This window comes from Euprymna scolopes, chromosome 25 (assembly GCF_053919585.1).
Source record: "Euprymna scolopes isolate OS-2025 chromosome 25, ASM5391958v1, whole genome shotgun sequence".
NCBI classification, from domain to species: domain Eukaryota; kingdom Metazoa; phylum Mollusca; class Cephalopoda; order Sepiida; family Sepiolidae; genus Euprymna; species Euprymna scolopes.
Genome location: NC_136506.1, coordinates 65,979,904 through 66,003,416, shown reverse-complemented (window position 1 = coordinate 66,003,416; position 23,513 = coordinate 65,979,904). Strand labels below are relative to the sequence as shown.

Below are 23,513 nucleotides of genomic sequence, written 5' to 3'. Positions count from 1 at the left end.
TGTGTTTTGAATTCTTAAAAAAGGTTTATAATATAACAAACATTACCACAGTTTCAACGGCTAAATGGATGTTTTTTGTTTTGATTTTTTCACCTCTCTCCACCCAGACTGCCTACTGCATTCCAATAGCATTTCTTACCATGAGGAGTTGGAGGTGTTTATTCTGAAAGCCGTTTGTAATATGAGGAGGTTGGGGGTTGGACAACAATAACAACCATACTTTAATCTTTTTCAAGGGAGGACACTCTTCCACCAAGCAATTTGATATGATATATTTCTCTTTATTTTAAATTTTGAGATTTTCTTTATAGGAATAATTAAACTACTCAGCATACTCTGAAGTCCTAATATTCTCATCTACCTTCTCGCCACTAGGTTTTCCGAGTTTGTTGTCAGCTTGAGTTTTTTTCTTGTTTTTCATTTGTTAAATGCTTTCTCTGTGTGTGTGTGTGTGTGTGTGTTTGTGCGTGTGTGTTAAGTAAATATTATATTTAAATTAATCACTAATTCCTTATTTTATTACACTTTTAACCACATAACAGTAATAGAGATCCATATATGAGGAGTAAAAAATCAAAACTAGTCCTTTGTGCTTAATCATCATTGTCAACAGAGATATGTACTACCAATTCATTTGTGTAAAAGAATGTGTTGATATTGTTATAAAAGATTGTAACCAGGTTTATATACTTAAAAAAACAGTAAAAGTAAACTTACTCTAGCTATAAAAATTCTAAGAGTATGAACAAAGGCCTCTTGTAGCATTTCACAAAGACAACATACTAAAAAAGTATTTATGAACAAATTATTGTACCTCCTGTTTTCATAAGTTAACAAGTAGACAAATATCTACTTTTTTCCATAAATAATTGTTAATCCTAAGTCAAACACATGTAGAGAAACGTTGAATTTCTTTTTCTCAATTTCATAAGGAGCTGATGAGTTTTGAAACAGAAAATAGCTCCACTCGAATAAATTTCCTTTCTAGAATAAGTAAAAAAATGTGTAAAGAATATTCTACAACCATAAAAAGGAAGAAATTGCTAGTCAGAATCAAACAGCATTAGGTTTAAAATAAGGAATCAGAATTTTTCTTAATATTATAAATATATAAATCGTAGAAAATCAACAATGGAAAGAATGATGCTCAAACAGGATTCAAACTTTTGCCAAAGAATGGGGAATATTTTTATTCCGTGTCATTTTTATTAAAAGTTGAAATGAGAATATTAATTAAAATAAGATATGATTTACAAAGAGGATCAATAAATAAATATTAGGTTGTCCTAAAAGTTTGTGCCAAATTTTAAAGGAAATGAAAAGTCCCTCCTCAAAAATATGGCATTAAATATTTAATCAAATGCTCATAAATGATGGATAAATAAAGCCTTTCTGTTATGTAGTAGAATCATTCTCAATGGTTTGATTTGGTTACCATCTAAAGTTAAAATCTCCAGCTTTGAACTTTGTGAACCACAGTTTTTCTTTTTTGCAGCTGGCCATTTTGTCAAAAGAATTCCTGGAAACTAACAAAGACATTTGTAATTATCTACAGTTTTTGTAAAAGAAAACTGACTCAGTGAATCAACTAACCAATGTGATGGCAAAGCTACTGGAATGATTGGATCCTGTCTGTCATTCAAAATCTTGCAACACGTTAGCCACAAAATTTCTGTACTCAATGTAGTGGTACTGACCATACCATATGTTCATATAATCGGTTGTTTGCCATGCCCAAGAGGGGGTATGTAAGCCTCATTGAAGATCTTCTGCTTGATTAACTTAACTTTGGGTAGTGAGAAAGTTAAATAATACACTCATGATACCTGAGCATTTTTCTGCCCTATTTCTATCATTACTTGTGTAATTTTCAATATAAATAAACAATTTTTTTTACTATAAGCCCAAATATAATCTAACACCTTAATCCCAGATGATGTTCCATGCTTTCATTGTTTTCTCCTTGGTCATACACTTCTAACAAGTTCCCAACCAATTCCTTATCTCAATCCAAAACTGAAGTTATGCCTGTTTTCATATTCCTCTGAATTTAGTAAATTTTGGCAGATTCTCAACATTTGGCAAAAGAGCCAAAATAGGTCAGTTTGATCCCGAAAGCCATTTTCAGACAAATATCAGTTAAAATCTGATTAAACCGTACCTAAGTTGAGCATAGACTTCCGAAATTTTTTTTTTTAATCTTATAAAACCCATCTGCGATGGTGCTTCACCTCTATCTCTAAACATTAGTCATCTGGGCCCACAGTGAGTTAATTTGTAAAAAAAAAATATACCAAACAAAACTATTGGTAAGGTAGTGCAAGAAAACAAATAGAAAGTCAGAAAACTTGTTGCACAAAATAAATTTGGAAAGAATTATTACATTGTAAATAAAAAGTGAACGCTTTGTTTTTTTTCTTTAGGTCATTAAAATGATAATTTATATATATAACAGTTTTCCAATGTTTTGCTATGACTATGAAATTGACATCATAAACTAATTTATATATTGCTTTGCAAAAGGACATCTTATTAATTAACTATTCAGTTTACTATAACACACAGTTCTATTTATGGACGTTTTCTACATTGTAGATAAATGACTAGAATTTAGTGTGAAAATAGTTGAATTTATTTCGATGGGGTAGGGGGTACAATTCTTAGGTTCCGTAATTTCTCTTTATAACATCAGAGGTGAGTGTCCTGGAAACAACTCATATTTTCTAAATTCAAAAATCTTGTGCAAGTTCCAAGATGATCTTAAACTGTACACTTTTTTTTCAGACTGACATTCTGGACCTTTCACGTTTATAAAATGATAGTCACAAAAAAAATAAATAAATAAATAAATAGGTAAATAAGCTTACGATAAGTGCCTCTTTGGAATGGGCTTTAGATTTACATCAGAGCTTGGTTTCTTCTTTGGAGGTAAGACAGTAGCTTCTTCAAGACCTGTAAAGGATAATGGAGAGATATTAGATGTAAAAATGTAGATTATTAACTTATGGATAAAATTATGTTCAAATCTGATGTTAGTTGAAATGCTTCAATGAACATTTTTGAAAGACTTTATAAAACAGAGAATGTATATATGTATGTAATCCTCAGATACACGTTTCATCTTTTGAAGACCCCAGTGTGGTTCGATGCAACTAATGCATCAATAGGTATTTTAGATACAAAAGTGCACAAAGTATATAAAAATGAGATTAAAATCTCCAGAAAACATAGAAACTATATCTATATGTATATATGAATATATATATATTTTCATACACATGTACAAACACGTGTAAATGTGCATAGTCATCCATAGATACACATTTCATTTCACGGCTCATCAGTATGGCTAGATGCATCAACCCTGGATCATCCTATTACTGACAGTCCATCCTTACCCTCCCAGCCAGCTGTGTGTGTATGCACATGTCCACATATATATCTTAAGCAAACCATAGAAAAAATGCTATGCCTATTATATATACACACAAGTGTATACAAATAGATTTATATACGCAGAAATATGCACATATAAATATACACATCCACACACCACACGTACGCATAATTTTATTTTCAGTAATATTCATGCCAAAAAACTCCAGCAAAAAATATTCTATTTAAAATTAATAGATTTAATTTTTTTACGTAGAAAAAAAATTTAAACTTTAAAATTCCGAAAGAAACCTTGATATTAATGAGTTTTTTTTTAAATAAATACTTTGTTTTGTTAAGCAAAGTTTAAAGCCTAAAAACTAAGCAATTCATATTCATTGGATTAAATCTTTATTCTCATCAATTTCATGGATTTTAATAAATTGCTAGGATACTTTGTATCTCAAAGTTTAAAATGCGGCATGTTAGTTTAATTTCTGATTTACATCAGATATTTAAACACTTCAGCTGCTTGAAATAGAATGTATAGATTCTTCTGACATATTTGAGTTTAGATTAAAAATACGTCTGTGTGTGTGTGTTATTCTATATATTTTTAAACGAGTTTTCTAACAAACTTTTCTCATTAAATTTAATTTTATTCTGTACAATTGAGGAAAATCTTATTATACAAAGTCACAACCTACAACTTATATCTTGCTTATTGATAAAATTAGTCAAATTTATCTCTTATCAAATTATTTTTTAAGGCAAATTCAAGATTCTCGTAATTCATTATTTTTTATGTATCTTTTCATATTCAATTATGTTTAATTTTAGAGGACAGGGATATTTTTATTGTCCAAAATGTTCAGTTATCTTTTGTCCTTTATAAAAAAAAAAATGCACTCAAAATCATCTTCACACATCAAATATTTGACAGAACCTCAGAAAGTCTTCAGCAATGAATGCAGATAATGCAAAAGATTTTGAGAGTTTGGGATGTGATTTTATGCCCATAAAGAGAACTATTATTTCTATCAAATGGCTAAAGCCATGATTAAATATTTTAACTTATCTACAATTGTTTTGTTGATTATTTAATGGCAATACTTATTGAAAATGACATTAATCGGCTTGCTTTTGCTTATTTTATATATTAACACTTCAGATTAATACTGAAAAAAAATCAGTATAGGAAACTATGCATTAATTTTGCTCATCTGTTTTCCAGCTCTTTTTTGTATTATTTGATACTGGAAAAATATCCATTCAAAATGATCCACTGAATATAAGTGGCTACTTTAATCATAAGATATCTTCAATGAGCTTGAAACATGTTTAAGAATAATGAATTTGCTTAAAAAAGTTCTTAGTGCTGTAGATGACTTATATACATGTCCCTTTGAGGAAAAACTTTGTTTTCAATGTTAAATGTATTTAAATTTATGTATATATGTATTTACTTACATACAGCATACATAGGAAAATCCATGTCTTGAAGATTTTGGAAATATAAAACTGGACATTTTTCTGCTTAAAATATTTTTTAACCAATTTAGATAGAATTGAAATAAATATTTGGAGTGGGCCGAGTAGGGTGGGGGGCTGAAAACTTGTATGAAATTCCTCAAACAATTGGCATTAACCATTTTACACATACACGAACAATGAAAGAAAGACTCAAACATGAGCATGGATTTATTTTCTTCTCATTTTATTATGAACCAACAAACACAAAATATATGATTGAGTCTGTTGAAGATCATCTCTTCAGATGAGAAAAAGAGGCAGTAATCGACAAACACAACAGGGGAGACGAAGGATGTCCATAGTGTAAACCAGTAATGACTGACCAAATTATCAAAACTCCCGGCAAACTTTTCTCATCATATTTTGTTTTACATACTAGTATGGGTTCTCCTCTTCATAATTGAGACACATTAAGTTCTTTAATTTGACATCTGGGTTTCCTTAGGCTTTTTCTCTTATGATGCAAAATCATTTACAAATCTGTTTTTATTTATATCATGAAGAATTTACTAACCATAAAGAACTTCATATAATTCTTTTAATTACTTTTCTTTTTTAAAGTAATTTTTTTTTTTTTACATTTTATTGCTCAACTAATATCTATTGCTCTTGTGGACGATTTATATGCCTTTTACTTACCTTGACATTCTTCTGTTCTCTATCAGGAAATTGCCGTAATATTTTTTTTCTTGAAGTCATCTTGACATCTCATCAGTAAAGATTGCCAACATTTTATCTTTTCTATACACACACATATATATGTGACTTAAAATAAACACTACCCTGAAACAGCTGCAAACTAATAATACTTTTGTGTATGCTCTTTATTTTAAAAATGCTTCCATTTTGTCAAAATACACACACACTCATATATATCAATAAAATCAAGTTAAACTCTAATCTGTTCTTTCTACAGTTTATTTTGAAGTAAAATTCAAATCCTACTTTCAAGATCAATCAGGCTTTATTTAATTAATAAAAATATCTTCGAAATTTAAAATGTTTGCACTGAAAAAATGTTTATACTGACATTTTCCTCAATTCTGTCTATAAATTGTCCATTTCTTATGAATACAATCTTTCATACAAATTGAAATATTGGTGTTCATAAAAATGTTAAACCCGCTCCTGTATCAATATTTTAACTAGTTTGTTTTTATGCTTATCTACCCATTCCATATATATGTGTGTGTATAAATTTTATTGTCACCTGTCTTGGTATATCATGGCGTTTTGATGTGGGTAAGGTGTTTTCATGGTGGGATTCAAAACCCTATCACTAATCAAGCATTTAACTTCTACACTATTATACTTGACCAGACAGCAAGGAAAATTACAGTGTTTATATTTGATGTTTTTTTTTAATATTCTTACTGTCAGTAACCATGATTATTCTAATTATACAGTGTAATGCTTCATGTTAGATGGAAACTTACTTTTCTACTATTGAGCTCAACTCATAAGTGGGGAACATATACATTTAAAAACAAGGGAAAACATGTTTTAATACGAGAGAAATAATTATACAAAATGTTTTAGAAAACTCAGAATTTAGTATTATATAGATTCATAACTAAATTTAAGTGTATGAAAAGTTATTCTTATATCCATATATAGCTTCTATCAAGTTAACTATTTCTTTTTAAAAAGCCAGCAATTGTTTAATATATTTTATATTTAAATCAAACAAAAAAAAAAACAAAAAAAAAATCTGTAAGATTTTTTTCTACATCTGTGTCATTTTAGAAAAAAATCAGTTGTTTTAACCTTAGTATTTGACATAGTAACTGCAAAGAAAAAAAGCAGCAATTTCTTTTTTGTTGGCTTTCCTTCCACAGAAAAGCAACCAACTACCCCAACCACTAAAAATAAAAACAAACAGCCTGAACTCTTGGCTACTTGTTTAAAAATAACTTTTAATGACTTAATATATATATAATAAAATAAACACAAAATTTTACAATGTTTTTCGGGGGTTTTTTTTATATGACCAGACAAAAGAGAACGTGTAATTGTCGAAATACACCACATCTGTATTCACATGTATATGTTCATTTAAATTTCAAGATGACTTTAATAATAATTAACATCAAAGTCCCAATTCCAGTATAAAAATTAAATATCATGCACACACACACACAGATCAAAAGTAGTGTAAAATGTTTTTTTTTTGTTTTTTTAATACAAAAATCAAATTCTGTATAAAAAATAAACTTGAAAAATTTATATAAAAAATAATAGCATAACAAGGCCAAAATATCACAGTCAAGTTTTAAAAAAAACTGATGCAGTCTGATTAGACTTTTCAAGGGAAACAAGAGAATGTTACAAACTTAATTGAAATCAACCAAGTTGGAAACGAATTTATACCATTATTTAATTAATCCTTATCTCATAAATGGTGACTTAAAATGAAAAAAAAAGTCCCACAGTTTACAGACAAATTTTAATTTAACCTAAAATGTAGAATTGAGTTTTTTTAATTACTTGCATACAAATACCTGGTGATGAAGATTGATTTTGTTTTTAAATGCTAGAACGTAAACATTTTCCTGCAAAAGCTTTCATAAAGATTGATATTTGCTTTTTTTATAAACACATAACCTCTTCTCATCGAACAGGTCTTAAATGTTAAGAATTGCTATAAACTGTACTTGTTTTAACTCTTTACTACAGTTTTATGATTATCACCAATTACCAGAAGTGTCTCTTGAAATGTTGATTGATGCAAGTGGAGGAGGAATCTGATGATCAGAGATACTATTAAACTGTCGTAAAATGTTAAAGCTACGTAAATTTTATTATATAGCTCTATCCAATAAGATATCGAACACTATTTGTCCAAGATGAGCTGTCTTAATTCTTTGCTTATTTTTTTATTTAGTTACACCATAACTGTTGTAATAATTTCTGGGTGGAAAAATCCAGTGCACATTTTACTTTGGTGAAATAGATCATAGTCGAGGACAACTTAAAGATTCCAGATTTTAGCTACTACACTGAAATGTAGGAGAGGACACCACTCTTTTCTTTGGATTGCTCCACTTACTCTTGATCCTTACCTTATAATGCCGAGTAATAAAGGGGGGCTGCGGGTATGATTTGATCAAAGATAAAATCCTAGTCTTCCAGCCTATTAGCAATCACTAGTCATTATGCCATATATATATATATATATATATATATATATACACACACACACACACATGATGGATGAATATTTTAGATAAATAGGTTTATTTTTTATTTTGTTAAAATAATTTGGCTCTGAAAAGACTTATGGATGAAACTCTATAAAATATTATCATCACTGTATTCTTTTCAATTCAAAACCTATGAACAAAACACAATCTAATAACAGTTCTTTCCTAGTGCAGAACACAGCTTGAGCAAGTTCAGACTTCTTCCTCTGATATAGGAAGTTTCTAGGAAATATCGAATTCAGAAATCATCTCTAGTCACACGTGTATGCCATGCAAATGAGATTTAAAAAACAAAAACGTTGGTTTTTCAGTTTTTTGCAGGCGTCATTGTCCCTCTATATACGGCACCTAATATCCTTAAATACTCATCTGGTTGAACATTGGTCATCTAACAAAAACAGATGTGTCAACGTGGTAATAATCTTCGATATATATCACAAGGATTGTTCTCTATAGAAATGAACAGGGCTGTACCAAATAGTTTTTGAGGCATTGAACCCAATTTACAAGAAATTGAATTGTGTCTACACACGTTTCAAAAGTCGATACAATAAAGGAATCCTGAAGAAGCATGAAAGATCCCATTCAATTTTTTATACCACAGATTTCAATTTTAGCTTAAATATACAAGATTTTAAAAATATGAACAAATATCGTTTTAAGATTCTTGAATAGGGGATAAACACCACAAAATTAACATGCATCTTAAGCTTAAATTCAATTGTGTTAGTTTTATTTTCACTCAATTTGCCCCAGATGAAGATTTTTTTTTTTTTTTTTTTATTATAGCTAAGTATTTGAGGGTTTTTAACTCTTGTGCTTTTTAAAGGGTCCAAGAGTGTTCCAATATTATTAACCCATTCTGGAGTTGATATGCCTATTTATATAAAGTGAAATATGTGTATATGTTTATATATTTGTATGTAATCAATCATTGACTTTTGGGAAACAGTTAAGCACAAGTGGTTGTTATGTGTGCTATATTTAGTTTATGCAAAAGGAAGAAAAAGGTGGTAGAAGCTCTTTGTGAAAATTCAAAATACCTCCAAGATTTGCTAAAAAGTAATAAGTGAATCAATAAATATTCTCCAAATTTGTTTCTTCAGAGTATTTTAACAGATTTTAAAAGGCACAACCTATCATTTGAAAATTGACATTTCAAATTTGCAATGAATTTGATCCACAGTCATTGCACACAGATAGAGCAAAGTTTCCAAAATTTCAATTTCTCCTAAAGGCTCTTTATATTTAAGCCATGTATTTTAGATGTTATAAAATCAAAATTATGCAATGAATTTTTATCAAAATAAGAATTCTAGACATAAGGTTTAGTAGCATTATATCTCCATTTTAATATTTCTAAAGGGATATAAAGGTGGTGCAAAACTGTTCTGAAACAAATATTCTAGTTCCATATAACTATTAAATTTTGTTAAGATATTTTTCAGAAGCAGTGGAATATATCACTATATTTATAAAATTGAGCCATTTGCTGCACTGATTGTGAGATTAAAAGGCCACTTTTCTATTCATGATAAAAACAGCTAATATACTAGTTTGTTGCAAGCAACATGCAAAAATTTAACTAATTTACATATTACTGTGCACAAAGAACTCTTGTTAGTTAACTATTAGCTTGATTGTTTATTTTTTTATATTCAATAATTGTTTTCATAGGAACATTAAATCACAATTTTATTTTTAAATATTTTCTATAATCATAAATAAATATTTAGAATGTTGAGTGATACAAATCTTTCTCCTTTCCGATCAATTTACTTCTTAGGATTACAATTCTGATTTTCTTCAATTTTCCTGGATAGGGCCAAGATACAAGTCCTACTAATAATATAATATAATATTCTTTTCAAATGGAGAATGTAATTTAACTCTTTTTTTATATAAATTGAAAAATTGTAGCATAGGCATTAATTTGTGTAACTGATATCATAAATATGAAATCAACATAAATTTCAACGGAAATCTTTCAACATATTTTTTTAACAGCCATCCAGGCAACACTCGGCTTATCTGCCATCAATTTAATAAAAGAAACTTGTGCAAACCTTCCCCTTGCTCTTTTGATAAACCAAGCCTTCAAACATGAGACTCGTTCAAAACCACTAACCCAAGCATCCATCAAATGGTATCTTCTGTTTAAAATTGAAGAGAGTTTCCTAAAATCATTAAAAACATTTTACATAAATATAAAAACTTAAATGCTGGAGTTTTTTGGACTTGAACGCGAATCTGTCAATCGGAATTAAATTATTTTGGCAGAATTGTTCGTGTTGTGATCGTCCAAGAGTTTGGAGACAGAGTTTCATGGCGCTAAAAATGTGTTACCCACCTGTCGACCTAAATTTGGAGGGATATGATTTTACGGTGCTAGGCCGTTTGCGCTCTTCCTCTTTCGGGGCCTTATCTAAAAGCACCTTATTTAAAGTTTTATTAGCCATCACAGATTCGTCAGCTTTAACAGCACCTTCTGCAGAAGGTTCACTTGATTTGGGAGAAGCATTCCCATCTAAGTCTTTCTTGAAATCAACTTTCAATTTTTCTCCCTTTTCATGTTTCTTCTTTTTCTTGGAAGATTTATCTGGAAAATAAAAGAAACAAAAACACATTTAAATATCAATTTCTCGTCACATAGAAACGAGAAATGAAAACATTTTATGCTTGTGTTCATAATAGTTTTTTTTAAAAATACCATCATCATGAAAAACAATTGCATCTTTTTTTTTTTTTTTTTTTTTTTTTTTTTTGAATAGTTTAATTTTTGGTGTGGAACTCCAATAAAATCTCAGTGTATTTCAATAAAGGTAGTTTTCATTTTATTTGAATTGTTAATTTTACTTATTACATGATAATATGGTTGATGCTGCAGTAAGACAAAAGCTCACCATTTTTATATTGTGATTTTAGGATCAAGAGTGAGTAGTTGAAAAGGACATGGACTCAAACTTACCTTATTTTATGGAAGAAAATGTCATGATGAAAATAGTCTTTTTATAAAGAATCATTTCAAATAGGATTGGGAGAAGTGAGGTTATGAAACTCAATGAAAGCAGTGAGTGAGAATTTTTTTTCTCCTTTGCTTTTAATGCAGTAGGGAAGGAAGAGGAAGAACAGTAAAAAGAGAGGGGGTGAGAAAAATAGAGAATACATAAAATGTATCTTATAATATTTTATTGATTTTGGACATGCTTTGTTCGCTTTGTCAACCATTGAAATGCACAGAAATTCTAAGAGTTTATGAGCATTTAGAAAATAAGTTTACCTTTTATCATGACGGTGTGATAGTAAAGATGCAACAATTTGGTTCAAGAAATACTTTACAATTTGAAAGCAAATGTGATTCATTAGTGTCAGAATTTTTTAGTGTTATTTTCTTTTTCAACAATCTCAATCTTGTTAAAAGATTTTATTTTCATATTCTTTCTCTACATTTTATCTCTATGTCTATTACTGCTGATATTTAAAACAAACATTGTACAGAATTGCATTAAATTTGGTATGAAACACCATGGGTACTAATACTACTACAAACCACCATAAAGTAGTGGCACTAGCATTGATTGGCACCACACAAAATGGTCATGAAGAGTCTCAGAGAATGAAAAGACTAAGAAGGAAGATCTCTATCTAAACAATCACTGGAAGAGCACAGTACTGGAATCCTAAAATGGCTTATTGCCATTCAAAATATAAGAGAAAGTTAACAGCCGTTGTCAAATAGAAATCAATAGCAAACAGCTGTTGTGAAAATGCAAAGTGATTTGCAACAGGTATTGAAATGGAGAATATTAAAAATCGGGAGGGACTTGCTACTCTGACTCTAGAGAGCATCATTTATGTGAGAGCTTGTAGTAAAACTATTACTAATGGAGATTTGGTATTTGTCTCTTTGAAGCTACACTATTCTATCAATTGTATTTTCTTTTAATGCTCAATTCAATTTACTATATTTTTTTCAGGCTAATGTACTATCTTAACTTGGTATAGATCGTATAGTATCTATTTGTTGCCTTCCAGGTATCATCTTTTCAGGGGTTGATAGTGTGGTATATGTTCACTTGTCATACCATTCACTCAAGTATTACTTCCTCCTTGGAGGAGGATGGGAAAGAGTAATGGGGTAAAAACTATTTTGGAAAAAATACCAAATTTAGTATGAATAAATTTTGGCATTAAGAAGCTATGGGAGGATCAAATGCATTATTACTAGTAAACACTTATAAGTCCCAAATACATGTACTAAAATGTTGGCATAAGAACTAATGAGATGCTGAGTGCATCATAGAGGATCAAAAAACCTAGATTATAATTACTTATATAATGATGAGGATATTGTAATGCTAACAGTTTTCAGAAATGTATTTTTCTACTGTAATAGTGGCCAGATTTATACGAGCAAACCTAAATGGACATTGGACAGCAAGATGTCTGTTTATATTACACTTAAATTTCTACATGTTGGCACAGACAACGTAAACAGAGAGCAAGAAAGGAATTTCAAAGGTGAGCGATCCGAGGAAAGAAGTTATTAGATTAGAAAATCTAGCATCGGTGTACCTCTACAGTGAATGGGGAGGGGGATACTAATAGTCTCATGAGTTGAAAGTATTTTAAGTATAAGTGAAGTTAGTTTGGAGTGCATTTTATGAATGTACTTGTATCATAATACAAGCACAGGAATGCAACATTGTGGTGATCGGAGCTTGGCAAACAGTGTGGGACCTATTAGGTTATAAATTCTTTTTTTTGCATCTTGTTTAAGAGGGTTGGTTGGTTTGGTTGGTTTATTGGTATTTTACAGCATATCAACCACTGTCGGTCATTTAATGCTAAATCATTTATTGAATTTGAAGAGTTTTTGTTGTTTGTTAAATTTTGAGTTGCACAAATTTTTAATTACTTTCAAAGTTATGTGCCTTTAAACTTTTGGTTGCTTTTAACATTTTATCAGCATGGTTTAACATAATTTAAAGAGTTGTTATTTTTAAATATTTGATAATCTGGTGTAGTGCCACCTTATGAAACAATTCCTCAATTCCATTGACTGCATAATTCGTCCAAGAGAGAGTGACTAGTGCTTGGAGCACCAGTCCAGATGTGCCAATTTGGCATAAGGAGCCCTTGTGATGCTGAATGTAATAAAATTAATAATACTATATTTATAAAGCCAATGTTAGTAATTTTTTTAATTGTTAGTTATTAAAAACTAAGTATTATGAATGGATAATTTTGAAAGCTAGAAAATATAAACAGACTTAAGATCTGAATAGAATGAAAATGAGAGGGAGATAAAAAGAAAGTTGTAAATAGAGAAAGGGCAGAAAAGAACCATGAGGAAAAATGATGTTAAGTTTTTAAATTAAAGACAACTTGCTGTACCTACCCGAACATTGTCTGGAATGTAGTAAACTCAGTTTTATTTTTAAGTTTTTGTTTATTCATGCATTTTTTAATTTATACAAAAAAGAAATAGAAACTTTGTTTTACAATAGACAACTATTATATTCAATTTTAAAGTTATTCACTTTACATTTGAGTCATACTTAAGAACTCTGTGAATAATGCATCACTTTTTCTACATTGAAATTTTAACATTTTTACATATTACCTATTTCTTTCCATAGCAGTTTCTACTTGAATGAAAATTTGGAGTTTTTTAGTATTATTAAAGAAAAGAATGTATCAGTATTTACCATTCTGAAATAATAGCAAAATTTGCTCTTGAAAGAACAAAAAATCTATAATTGACATTTGCTACAGAATAGATGGTTTCCTTGTAAAAGAATATTCTAAGCTTCTAATCATGTTTTTATGAAAAGGGTAGCATTACAGAAGCAAATCTAATAGAAAGATTAATCAGATGGATTTTTAACATCAAACTTAGACAGTTTTCATTTTAAAATAACAAAATTATTCTAAATCATTTTCTTTAGAATCGGCCCATGATTTTAAAAAAGGAAATATTTGTAATACAATTTTTCTCTTAAAAAAACATGGACCAATGCCCAGAAAAAAAAGGTTATCCAGAATGAAATTTGTACATTTTAAGACAGAAGTTATTTAGATTAGATTTAGAAGTTGGAAACCTGTTCAACTTAATATATATATTTGATTTTATTCTTTTAAACAAACCTTACACTTTTCACTTATATATATATATATATATACACACACACACACACAATTCATTTTTCCATAGGGCTACCTAACATTGGTCAGGGCTAAAATAACCTATTTATATTAAAACTTTTATCTCTCCATCTCTCTCCAGCTGGACATACACCTACACTCTTATTGAGTCAACATTTTCTTTCCGTACATAATAACACTAAAAACTGCCTTCCCAACTAAAGTAACCCAGCTGACCCTCAGAGAATGGACAATTTTTTTTATTTTTAGATATTATTTATCTATTAGCTTATTTATTTAGCTGATCAAGAATATACCAAATTGTGGATGTTTGTTTTGTAGTTATTTACTATTTGCTGAACACACACCCACACACGCAACTGCCTTTTATATAATAGATGATACTGATGACCTATGGAAGGTTGAGTGTTGAACATTGCCACTGCAGAGATCAAATATAAATTGTAGTGGAGCATGCTCATTATCACTTTACATGTCCGAAACAGCAACATCTGGAGGGAATGACATCATCAAGACAATTGAGAAGGGAAAATAGATGAGCTGACGACGTCTCTTGTTACAGACAACAGGTGGACTGAGAGCGACACACCATGGATTAGAACTAGAAAGTGGCCAAAATCAAGATAGCATAAGAATTTGACCAAATACATCTGCCACACAAGGTCAGCGATGAGAAGCTATGAAGGTTAATCAGAAATGGATTTCTCCAACAGCAATGAGTACCAATTTGGATTTGAAATAACCGCAACTTTAATATAATTTCACAATTTGTCATTTAAATAAACCATAGTTAAAAAAAAAAAGTGCTCGCTTAAAAAAGTCTGTTATGTTTGGGTGAAGGTCAGAAACTATACAAGATGCACTTACAAACCTTACATATTCCTATCCATCGTAACTCTCAACTTTATGTGAAAAATTAGTGTAGAGGGGGTAAAATACCTTTCTTAGTAGTAGTGGTTTTAAGAATAACACTGAAACTTCTACTCTAATAGTCTCTTCCCCAGAACTACTAGACTTTGGAACTCCCTTCCGGGTTCCTGCTTTCCCAACTGTACTGACATGCAGAAGTTCAAATTTAATGTGAACAGACATCTTGCTGCTCAACTTCCTACATAGAATCCCTGCAACTTATGACCTTGATAGTAGCCTCCTACATCAAAGTGGCACTGTGCTTTGTTTTGGGTGAAAATGAAAAAAATTATTATATTGAAGGAGAGAGACGGGACTAAAGAAAAGTAGAGAAAGGGGAAAATTAGAAGAATAGGTAGAGGTATATAAAGAGAGGGTCAGTCAACGAGAAAAAAAGAAATAGAGACAGGGGGAAAGTCAGAGAAAGGATCGAAGTATTTTTTTTTATATAATGTTACACACAATTATTTTAAAACTATTTTATTATCCATAGTACTAGGTAACCCTGATTAAAAACAAGTAATTTAGTTCAGTTTTTCTCACCAATTTGTTCAAAACCAAAACATATATGCTGAGAGATGAAAATTAAGTATTTTTAATGTTGGGTTCATTCTTCCTATGAATCTTTTGGAAGAAAGACTATCTCTTCTTAAATGACCTCTTGCTTTGATTTTCTCTATTTTCTTAGAACTCCCATTCTACTCCAAAAGTTATCAAAAGAGTTTGGTTTCTTATGAGCAATTTAATATAAAAAGAAAAATCAATTAAAATTAAAGTACAGTATCTGTTTTGATACTATACTTCATCTGTTTTGGCTTTGATCATTGAATAAGAGATCCTTTTAGACTGAGGCACTTTATTGTTCTAATCCAGAGTATCTCTATTGGGGACCTGGATTTTTCCCACATTAAAAACAACTACATGTCAAACTGTTCAGAGAGGTAAGTAAATAAGAGCCAGTTCTAAAGATTTCAATTTCTGAATATTTTTTTTTCACTAATGAACCATCGCTTATAAAAAAAGCCCAGAGGCCAGTTGAAAATATTCAGGTCTTTCGTCCCTTTTCAAAAGCATCAGGGTGAGATTAACCTCAATCCACTTTTAGACAACAACAAACAACAACAAATGGACAAAATGGAGCCATGTATACCAAAATGACATCTGGCCCAAGGTGAATAAACACACAAAAAAATAAACATTTTAAAAGGTTCATTCAAACAGTATGCAACTGAAGACTTTCTTTTTAAAGATGTTACACACTTTTTAAAATTCTATTTTTTTATTTATTTTTTTTTTTTTTATTTATCCAGGACCACCGACAATGCTAAGTAGCCATGCTTATTTGGGCTAAATCACAGATATGGACAGAATTTACAGCAACAGAATATTTTGATAACAAAAATAAAGATATTAATAATTGTCTTAGAAAAAAATGTTATAGACGAATCTCTTAATTTCAAGGAACAATTATTTGAAATCAAATATAACTTTCACCTTCAAGACCCCCATTTGGCCCAAAGATAGATGTCTGACAACTGACCATTGATCCAAACATGATAATTGGTTGGATATTTCGAAAATAACAAGCAAAAAGGACGAATACTTTTATTTAAATGTACATTTAAACTTCATGGAATGAAAATGCTGATTATTCAGATTTTTTTTTTTATTTTCAAGTCGAATCAAATTTTTCATCTTTACAAACTTCATCCTTCAGATGTGTATGTTAATTTTTAAAACTTTAAAATCCATTTCATATTTTTAAAGCGACCACCCATTAAGTAGATAGTATGAAAATCAAGTTTTCAAATCATTTTATACAAGTTCGTTTTTTATTCACCTTTCACAAATCAGAACCATTTATTTCAAAATACAAACAAATAAAAAATGTTTCCTTTACTAAAAGCACAAAACGAACATAATACTTGACTTTTATCTTTAAAATGATTTTTCATTGGACTCAAAATTAGTTTGGAATGAGAAGTTTCATGACAGAATACACAAACCATTTCAATCTAAATTAAAAATGTCTGACATGTTTATTATTGTAAAATTAATATTTCAAAAATAATTTTGAAACCTTCATTTAAACCAACAAATAGAAAGTAATTAGTGACACTTGTGTTCATTTGTGCTTCTCAACCAAAGGAAAATAATTTTCTCAGAAACTTATAGTATCAAAGGGTCAAATATTTCTGATCAAAATATTTCATGCTTAGAATTTTTTTTTTTTTTTTTTTGGAAATCAAATCTAAGTTAAGGAACATTTATATAAATATAGATTTTTTTCCGTTTGTCAGGCACAATTTTTTTTTCTTTTTTAAACATAATTTTTAAACATTGGGGAATTGGTTTCATTTTGAAATATCAGAGATTTTAACTACTTTTAAAAATGGAAAACATTGCATTAATAATAAATAATTTCCGACAAATAAAATGTCATAAATAGAACCCGAAACTGAAATCTTCAGTTCAAGGTTCTATCAACTGTACTATTTGACTTTCTTAGAGCTAAAAACAAATTCTAATCAATAAAAAAGGTTCAAAAATATTTCATGAAAAAATTGCAGTGGAAATATTTTAAATAAAAGTTTCAGTTAAAATCAAATAAATTAATATTACTAAGAATAGGGATTTTTTTTTTTTTTTTTTTTTTAAATATTTTAATTCAAAACAAAATTATCTTTAATTTTGATAAACAAAACTTATTTGTTCATGTAGTTATTATTCTGAAAGTAAAATCAGTAAATAAAAAAATGGTCATGTGAACATTTTTCTTTCTTTTGAATGAAAATTCCTTTCAAGAAATATTTCTCTACTGAAAAAAACCCAACTACTTTGTACTTGATTAAAAACTTTCAATAAAAAATTTTTTTTTAGATTAAAAAAAAAACAAAACATTTCTTGTATATTCAATAATTTTCTTAGCATTTTAAGATGGACCTTTGCATCTATCACAGGTTGCATCAGTCAGTCATGTTTTCACTGTCACACTTAAGTTTGAAATAGTATTTTCAATGCATCCAGAGAGCAGATTCTACCAGTTATTTTTTTTTTTTCAATACTATTTTTGAAGATCATATCATCATCATCTTGCATATAAAATAAAGTTAATTTTTTCTTATTTTTTTGATGGTGACCTGAAATTGTTCAGTCAATTTTAATATATTTGTTAAAAACATTATTTTCAATCCTGATCAATATTTTAGTTCTTTTAATCATGAATTAAGAAAGAGGAAGGAGTTTTCATTTCCTAATTCAGATGTACTGCTACTCTCTCTATGAACACCAGGAAACAGACTAAGGAAAAATATTTAACAATTCGCCAGTGAAAAAGAGAGAGAGAGAGGAAGTCTTATTTTGTCCTTTTTGTTTTCTTTCCCCTCATTACTTTTATTGGTTTTGCCCAAGTATAATTTATGTTCAACATTTCTGTACATGAATACATTCATCTCTATAAGGGTTTTCGTCCATTTTTCTTTCATGCTTTAGCTTGAGATAATTAAATGTGCAGCTTGAATGGCCCAATCTTACTTCAGAAAAGTCAAAGCATTTTGTCCTTCAGTCCGTCATACTAAAGATTGAAACCGCATTTTCGTTTACATCATATTTTCTTATAGTTTCAACAGATGCATTTCTACAAGATTTTTTCATACATACACACACTTTGAAAAAGCATTTACATCGCAGTTGTTTTTTTAAATTATGTAACCTTGTTTGTTTGAAATAAAAAAGAAAAAATGCAGATAATGTTGTGCATTAAATAATGCGTATGAAAAAAGCCAAGTCAAAGTAGATGAGAATTATTATTAATCCGACTCATTGCCCACCAAATTGTAATACTCATGGGTTAATATCTTACCATTACTATTTTCTACGTTGCTTTTCTCCCTAATTTTTTTCATCCATTGGTCCACTATGCCACCAGCTAAATTTTTTATTCCTGAAAAACAAAGATGGATAAAAATTTAAGCAAAATAAGAAAACATTATGAAAGGCAGAAAAGGCTGAAAAGTTAAACCCAAATATTTAACTTTCTATCCATATAAATATCAATGTTTGTGTGTTATAAAAATGGATATGTAACAGTACATTCAAATAAATTCTAATAATTAAATTTTTCAAAGAATCTAAAGATATAAAAATTCTTTTTTTTTTTTTTAATAAATTTTCTTTATCTCATCAAACAAAATACATTTCAGTAATATGAATTTGAATCCTTTTAATGCCATGAAGTATTATCTTGAAAAACTTTTGTTTTTATATTAACATGAATTATAATAAAATTTTCTTAAAAATTACAAAACCGTTTTGAAGTATAAATAAGGTCACAGAACTCTGGTATAGGCCAACACGATGTAAGAATACAATAGCAAAAAAGCAAAAACTTGCCTAAACTTAGTGTTCATCTACAGATCTTAGATGAAAAAAAAAGAGGGACGGGGGTAAGGATGCAACTTCTTTTGAAAAAGAACAAAGTTAGAATGACATGTTTGAAAAAAAAAATTGGATCAATGAAAATTGTGACTTATCTTAAAGTAGCATGAAAATAAACAAAACAAAAAATTGTATATTTATTAAAAAAAGATTCGATTTTGTTTACATCCAAATCTTTAAAAAAAAAAAACAAAAAAAGAAATAATATCTCATTCATTTTTTTAGGTTAATTTACTCATTTTTGCACTCTAAACTAGGCTAGATTGTATACTTAATATTAAATTTAATCTTTATGAATATTTTTACTTTTTTACTATCTCTTTAATTGTAATGTAATTTTAAAACTACAAATCAATCATATAAAATGAGGTGGCAATCTAATGGTAAAAAGTTCTGAATGTCAATGTCTTCTCAGAGAGTCATGAGAGTAGTCTGAGTTGGTCACTAGTTACTCCTACTGTCTCAGATAAAAAAAAAATGGACATGACTTGTAAGAAGCAATTGGATTAAATATTTTTGCTATTATATGATATTCCGAATAAATTATTGCTGCGCTAAGAACAATCTCAATAGTAAAGCAAATGTGTCTATAATAGATTTATAGATTCACATTTCAGGTGCCATTACATAAACAAAAGTGGCCAATGTTTATCAAATTTCTTCAAATTGTATAAACAACTGAAACTACAATGAGGAAGTTATTTTTTTTTTATTCAACACACTGAAAATGAAATCCAATCAAACAAGGTTGATAGATTACTTAAAAATTGTGAGCAAAAAATGTGCAATATCTCCTTAATACAAGATAATCTCAAAATTTGGATATTTGATATATAATGAGTGAAGTTTTCAGTTTATGTTTTAATCTCAGGAAAGTTTGAAAATTTTTATTTTGGAACAAAATGAACTTGGAATTACCAGTTGTTAAAATGCATTTGATGACCATAAACAGTCCAAGTTTTTTTTTTTCTTACATTCTTTAACATATTTATCTCTCTCTCTCTCTCTCCATAAATATTAACAATTTTGTGCTAAACATTTTTTAAAAACATGTTTGTTGAATAAAAACTGCACTAGCAACCCATTTGTGAGAACTCAAAAAACATTGAGACTCGCCAATAGTCAAGTGGAAAATAGTTTGACAAGCCAGTATATGTAAAAATTTAAACAACTAGTGTAGATTATGCCTGAATGAAAAATTTGAAATCCTGCTGTAACACCCACAAAACCTATTAAACTGTATAAGTATGTATAGAATAAACTTTAGGGTAATGCATGATTTATATATATATAAAATAAGAAAAGCACTCCAAACATTTATATATTAAAACAAGGTCACCTCTTAATTTAACACATTCATAAAAATGGATGAGCCACCTTTCTTCAAAACTGATAAAAGGAAGAGGGAATAGGTTAGCTGAACCTTTGTTTGAAAAAAGCCCTGCCATTGGCTAATGAAAACTTACACCTATGAGCGGAAATAACAATGAATGATTGGTTAGCTAACTTACAACCACATGTTTATATAAAAAAACATCTTGTAACATGAATTCCATGCATTTTAGCATGACGAGCCCTTACAAAGATGAAACTAGGAAAATTCTGTGTAGCTTTATTGCCATATATAGTTTCATAACTTACTATATAACAGTTTTGAGAACACATTAAAGATGTAAAAATACGATTCAATTTCTTTCTTTTTAAAGTTGAAATATTTCTTATTAATTTCAGACTATAATGGATTCATCTTCAGAAAAATGGGCAACTTATTTAAATCGATACATTATAACATTTTTATATAGTACTGACAGAAGATCCAAATTTGCATAACTATATTTTAAACAGTTTATAATAAATTACCATTTGGTGTTAATCATTTACAATTCCATTGTCCTATTTTTCTATATATGTGCAATAGTTTTGTTAACATGAGCAGTAATTAAAATGATTTATTAAAAAGATAAATTATTTTTGAAAAAGTAAGTAATTTATATTGAACATCACACTAGAAAGATATACTAATGAGCCATAAGCAAGAAAAGTTCACAGAAAAACCTAGGACAGTGACTGAATTACTTATTTTCTTCTGTCGGCAACACATTTTTTTTTTTTCATTGTTCTTAAGTTCAATGACGTTTGAACAAACATTTCACATCTGTGTCTAAATGCATTTTTCCAGACATTTCTAAATTGTAAAATAACAAAAAAAAAAAAAAAAAAAAAAAAAAAGAGCCTCTCACATCATCCCTCAGACAAATTGATTTCTTTTTTCTTTTTTATTCTTTCTCAAATTATAAATAACATCGATAAATTTTTATCAAACTTGACAAAATGTTAAGATTTATTCATATGAATGCAAAAATATTTTGTCTTATTGAAAATTTTGGTTTAAAGTAGCTAACCAGCTAGCATACATACATATGTATATTTTGTCACCCTAAAGGCAGTATATTGCCACTTGGATGTAAGGGGCTACTATTTGGGATTATGTCTATAGGCAACCATAGGAGTTAAATAGGGAGATATTTGTTCATAACTTCTGCATGTCAGTACACTTAGGGAAGCAGGAAAGAGAGAAAATAACTAAATTTAGTAATTCAAGAGAAGAAACTAGTAGAGTAGAAGGCTTCCCAGCATCTAGGAACTTTAATAGTGAAAAGGTGGGATTTTGTTATCTGTCTGGTTAGTCAAGACTATTTACATCAAGCAAGCACAAGTGATAGGAATTTATAAGAGCATTAACAGGCAGTAGGATACCACATTCCATCACTAGTGAAAGATTTATTAGATTTGAAATTCTTTTTGGAACTCTGTCTAAGGAAGAGAGACTAGTGGTACATGCACGCGCCCAGATATTGCAATAATACTTCATGTAAAAGCGAATCGTGGCCTTGTAGAGGTGTAGAATACTCATGCGTATGAGTAATTTTTTAGCATGGAAAAGGGAGCCCACCTTCTTTGCAGTAGCTTTGGCAATGTCCTCAATATATTTGTTCCAATTCATGCTCCATGTGAATGTTAAGCCGAGGTTTGAACAATGACCTCTAAGGTAGGGTGTTATTTATGATGATAATTGGTGGTTGAAAAGGTGATATATGTACATTCATTTTTCCCCTCATGTCTAGTAGAGCATGGTGTCATCAGCAAATATACCTATTTCAGACACAATTTTATCAGGGAGGTTGTTTATGAATAACAGGAATAATAAAGGTTCAATGATCGACTCGAAGCACACCAGCATTAATGTTATTTAGGCGCACAGTCATCATGGATAACCTGAATTTTCCTCTTGTTTGATATAGTATAATTTTCTTAATTACTTTCTTAATATAGCAAGCAAACTTTCGGGGTTCAGATGGTAATTAATGTATGGGTTTAAGGGTTCATCAGGAGTTGTTTTTTTTTCTTTTTTATGAATTTATTTTTTCTTGTGTTTTTATTATTTTCTCTCACGTTTCATCAGAACAGAAGAAAGGAATGTATTTGTATATTATTGTTTTATCAATTACGTTTAATTATATTATTTTGTATATTTATTTTTAAATATGGAAGATATTTAATATGTTAGTATTGATATTAAAAGCTATTTTTTTTTCAAGTTTCGTTTTATAATTATTGTTTCTAGTATTTTTAGTCAATTTTTCTTCTCTAAGTTAACTGTAGTGTTTTGTTGCATGAAACGATGTGGCGTTGAATTGTGTAGGATAGATGATTTATAAGAAGTCTGGAGAGAGTTGTTATTGCATGTACTATATCATGTTCTATTTTAGTCATTAGGAAGACATTTCTCAAATGGGCATGTGAATATATATTACAGTTGTTTGGCATTATATTTTATTATTCAGTTAGATGTTTTATATGGTGTATAGTAAATGGTTTAATTTCCAG

General features: G+C 29.2%; 1 protein-coding gene across 6 annotated transcripts in view; it reads right to left on the bottom strand.

The window, feature by feature from the left end:
- LOC145247409 (serine/threonine-protein phosphatase 1 regulatory subunit 10-like) overlaps positions 1 to 23,513 on the bottom strand; it is a 138,307-nt gene that overhangs the window by 45,732 nt on the left and 69,062 nt on the right. For all 6 annotated transcript variants that reach the window (XM_080109116.1, XM_080109120.1, XM_080109118.1 and 3 more), the window contains 3 exons: positions 19,051 to 19,131; positions 10,462 to 10,710; positions 2,868 to 2,952 (listed from right to left, as the gene is read on the bottom strand). In XM_080109116.1, coding sequence (XP_079965242.1) covers positions 2,868 to 2,952; positions 10,462 to 10,710; positions 19,051 to 19,131 — 415 coding nt within the window. The remainder of the gene's footprint in view (positions 1 to 2,867; positions 2,953 to 10,461; positions 10,711 to 19,050; positions 19,132 to 23,513) is intronic.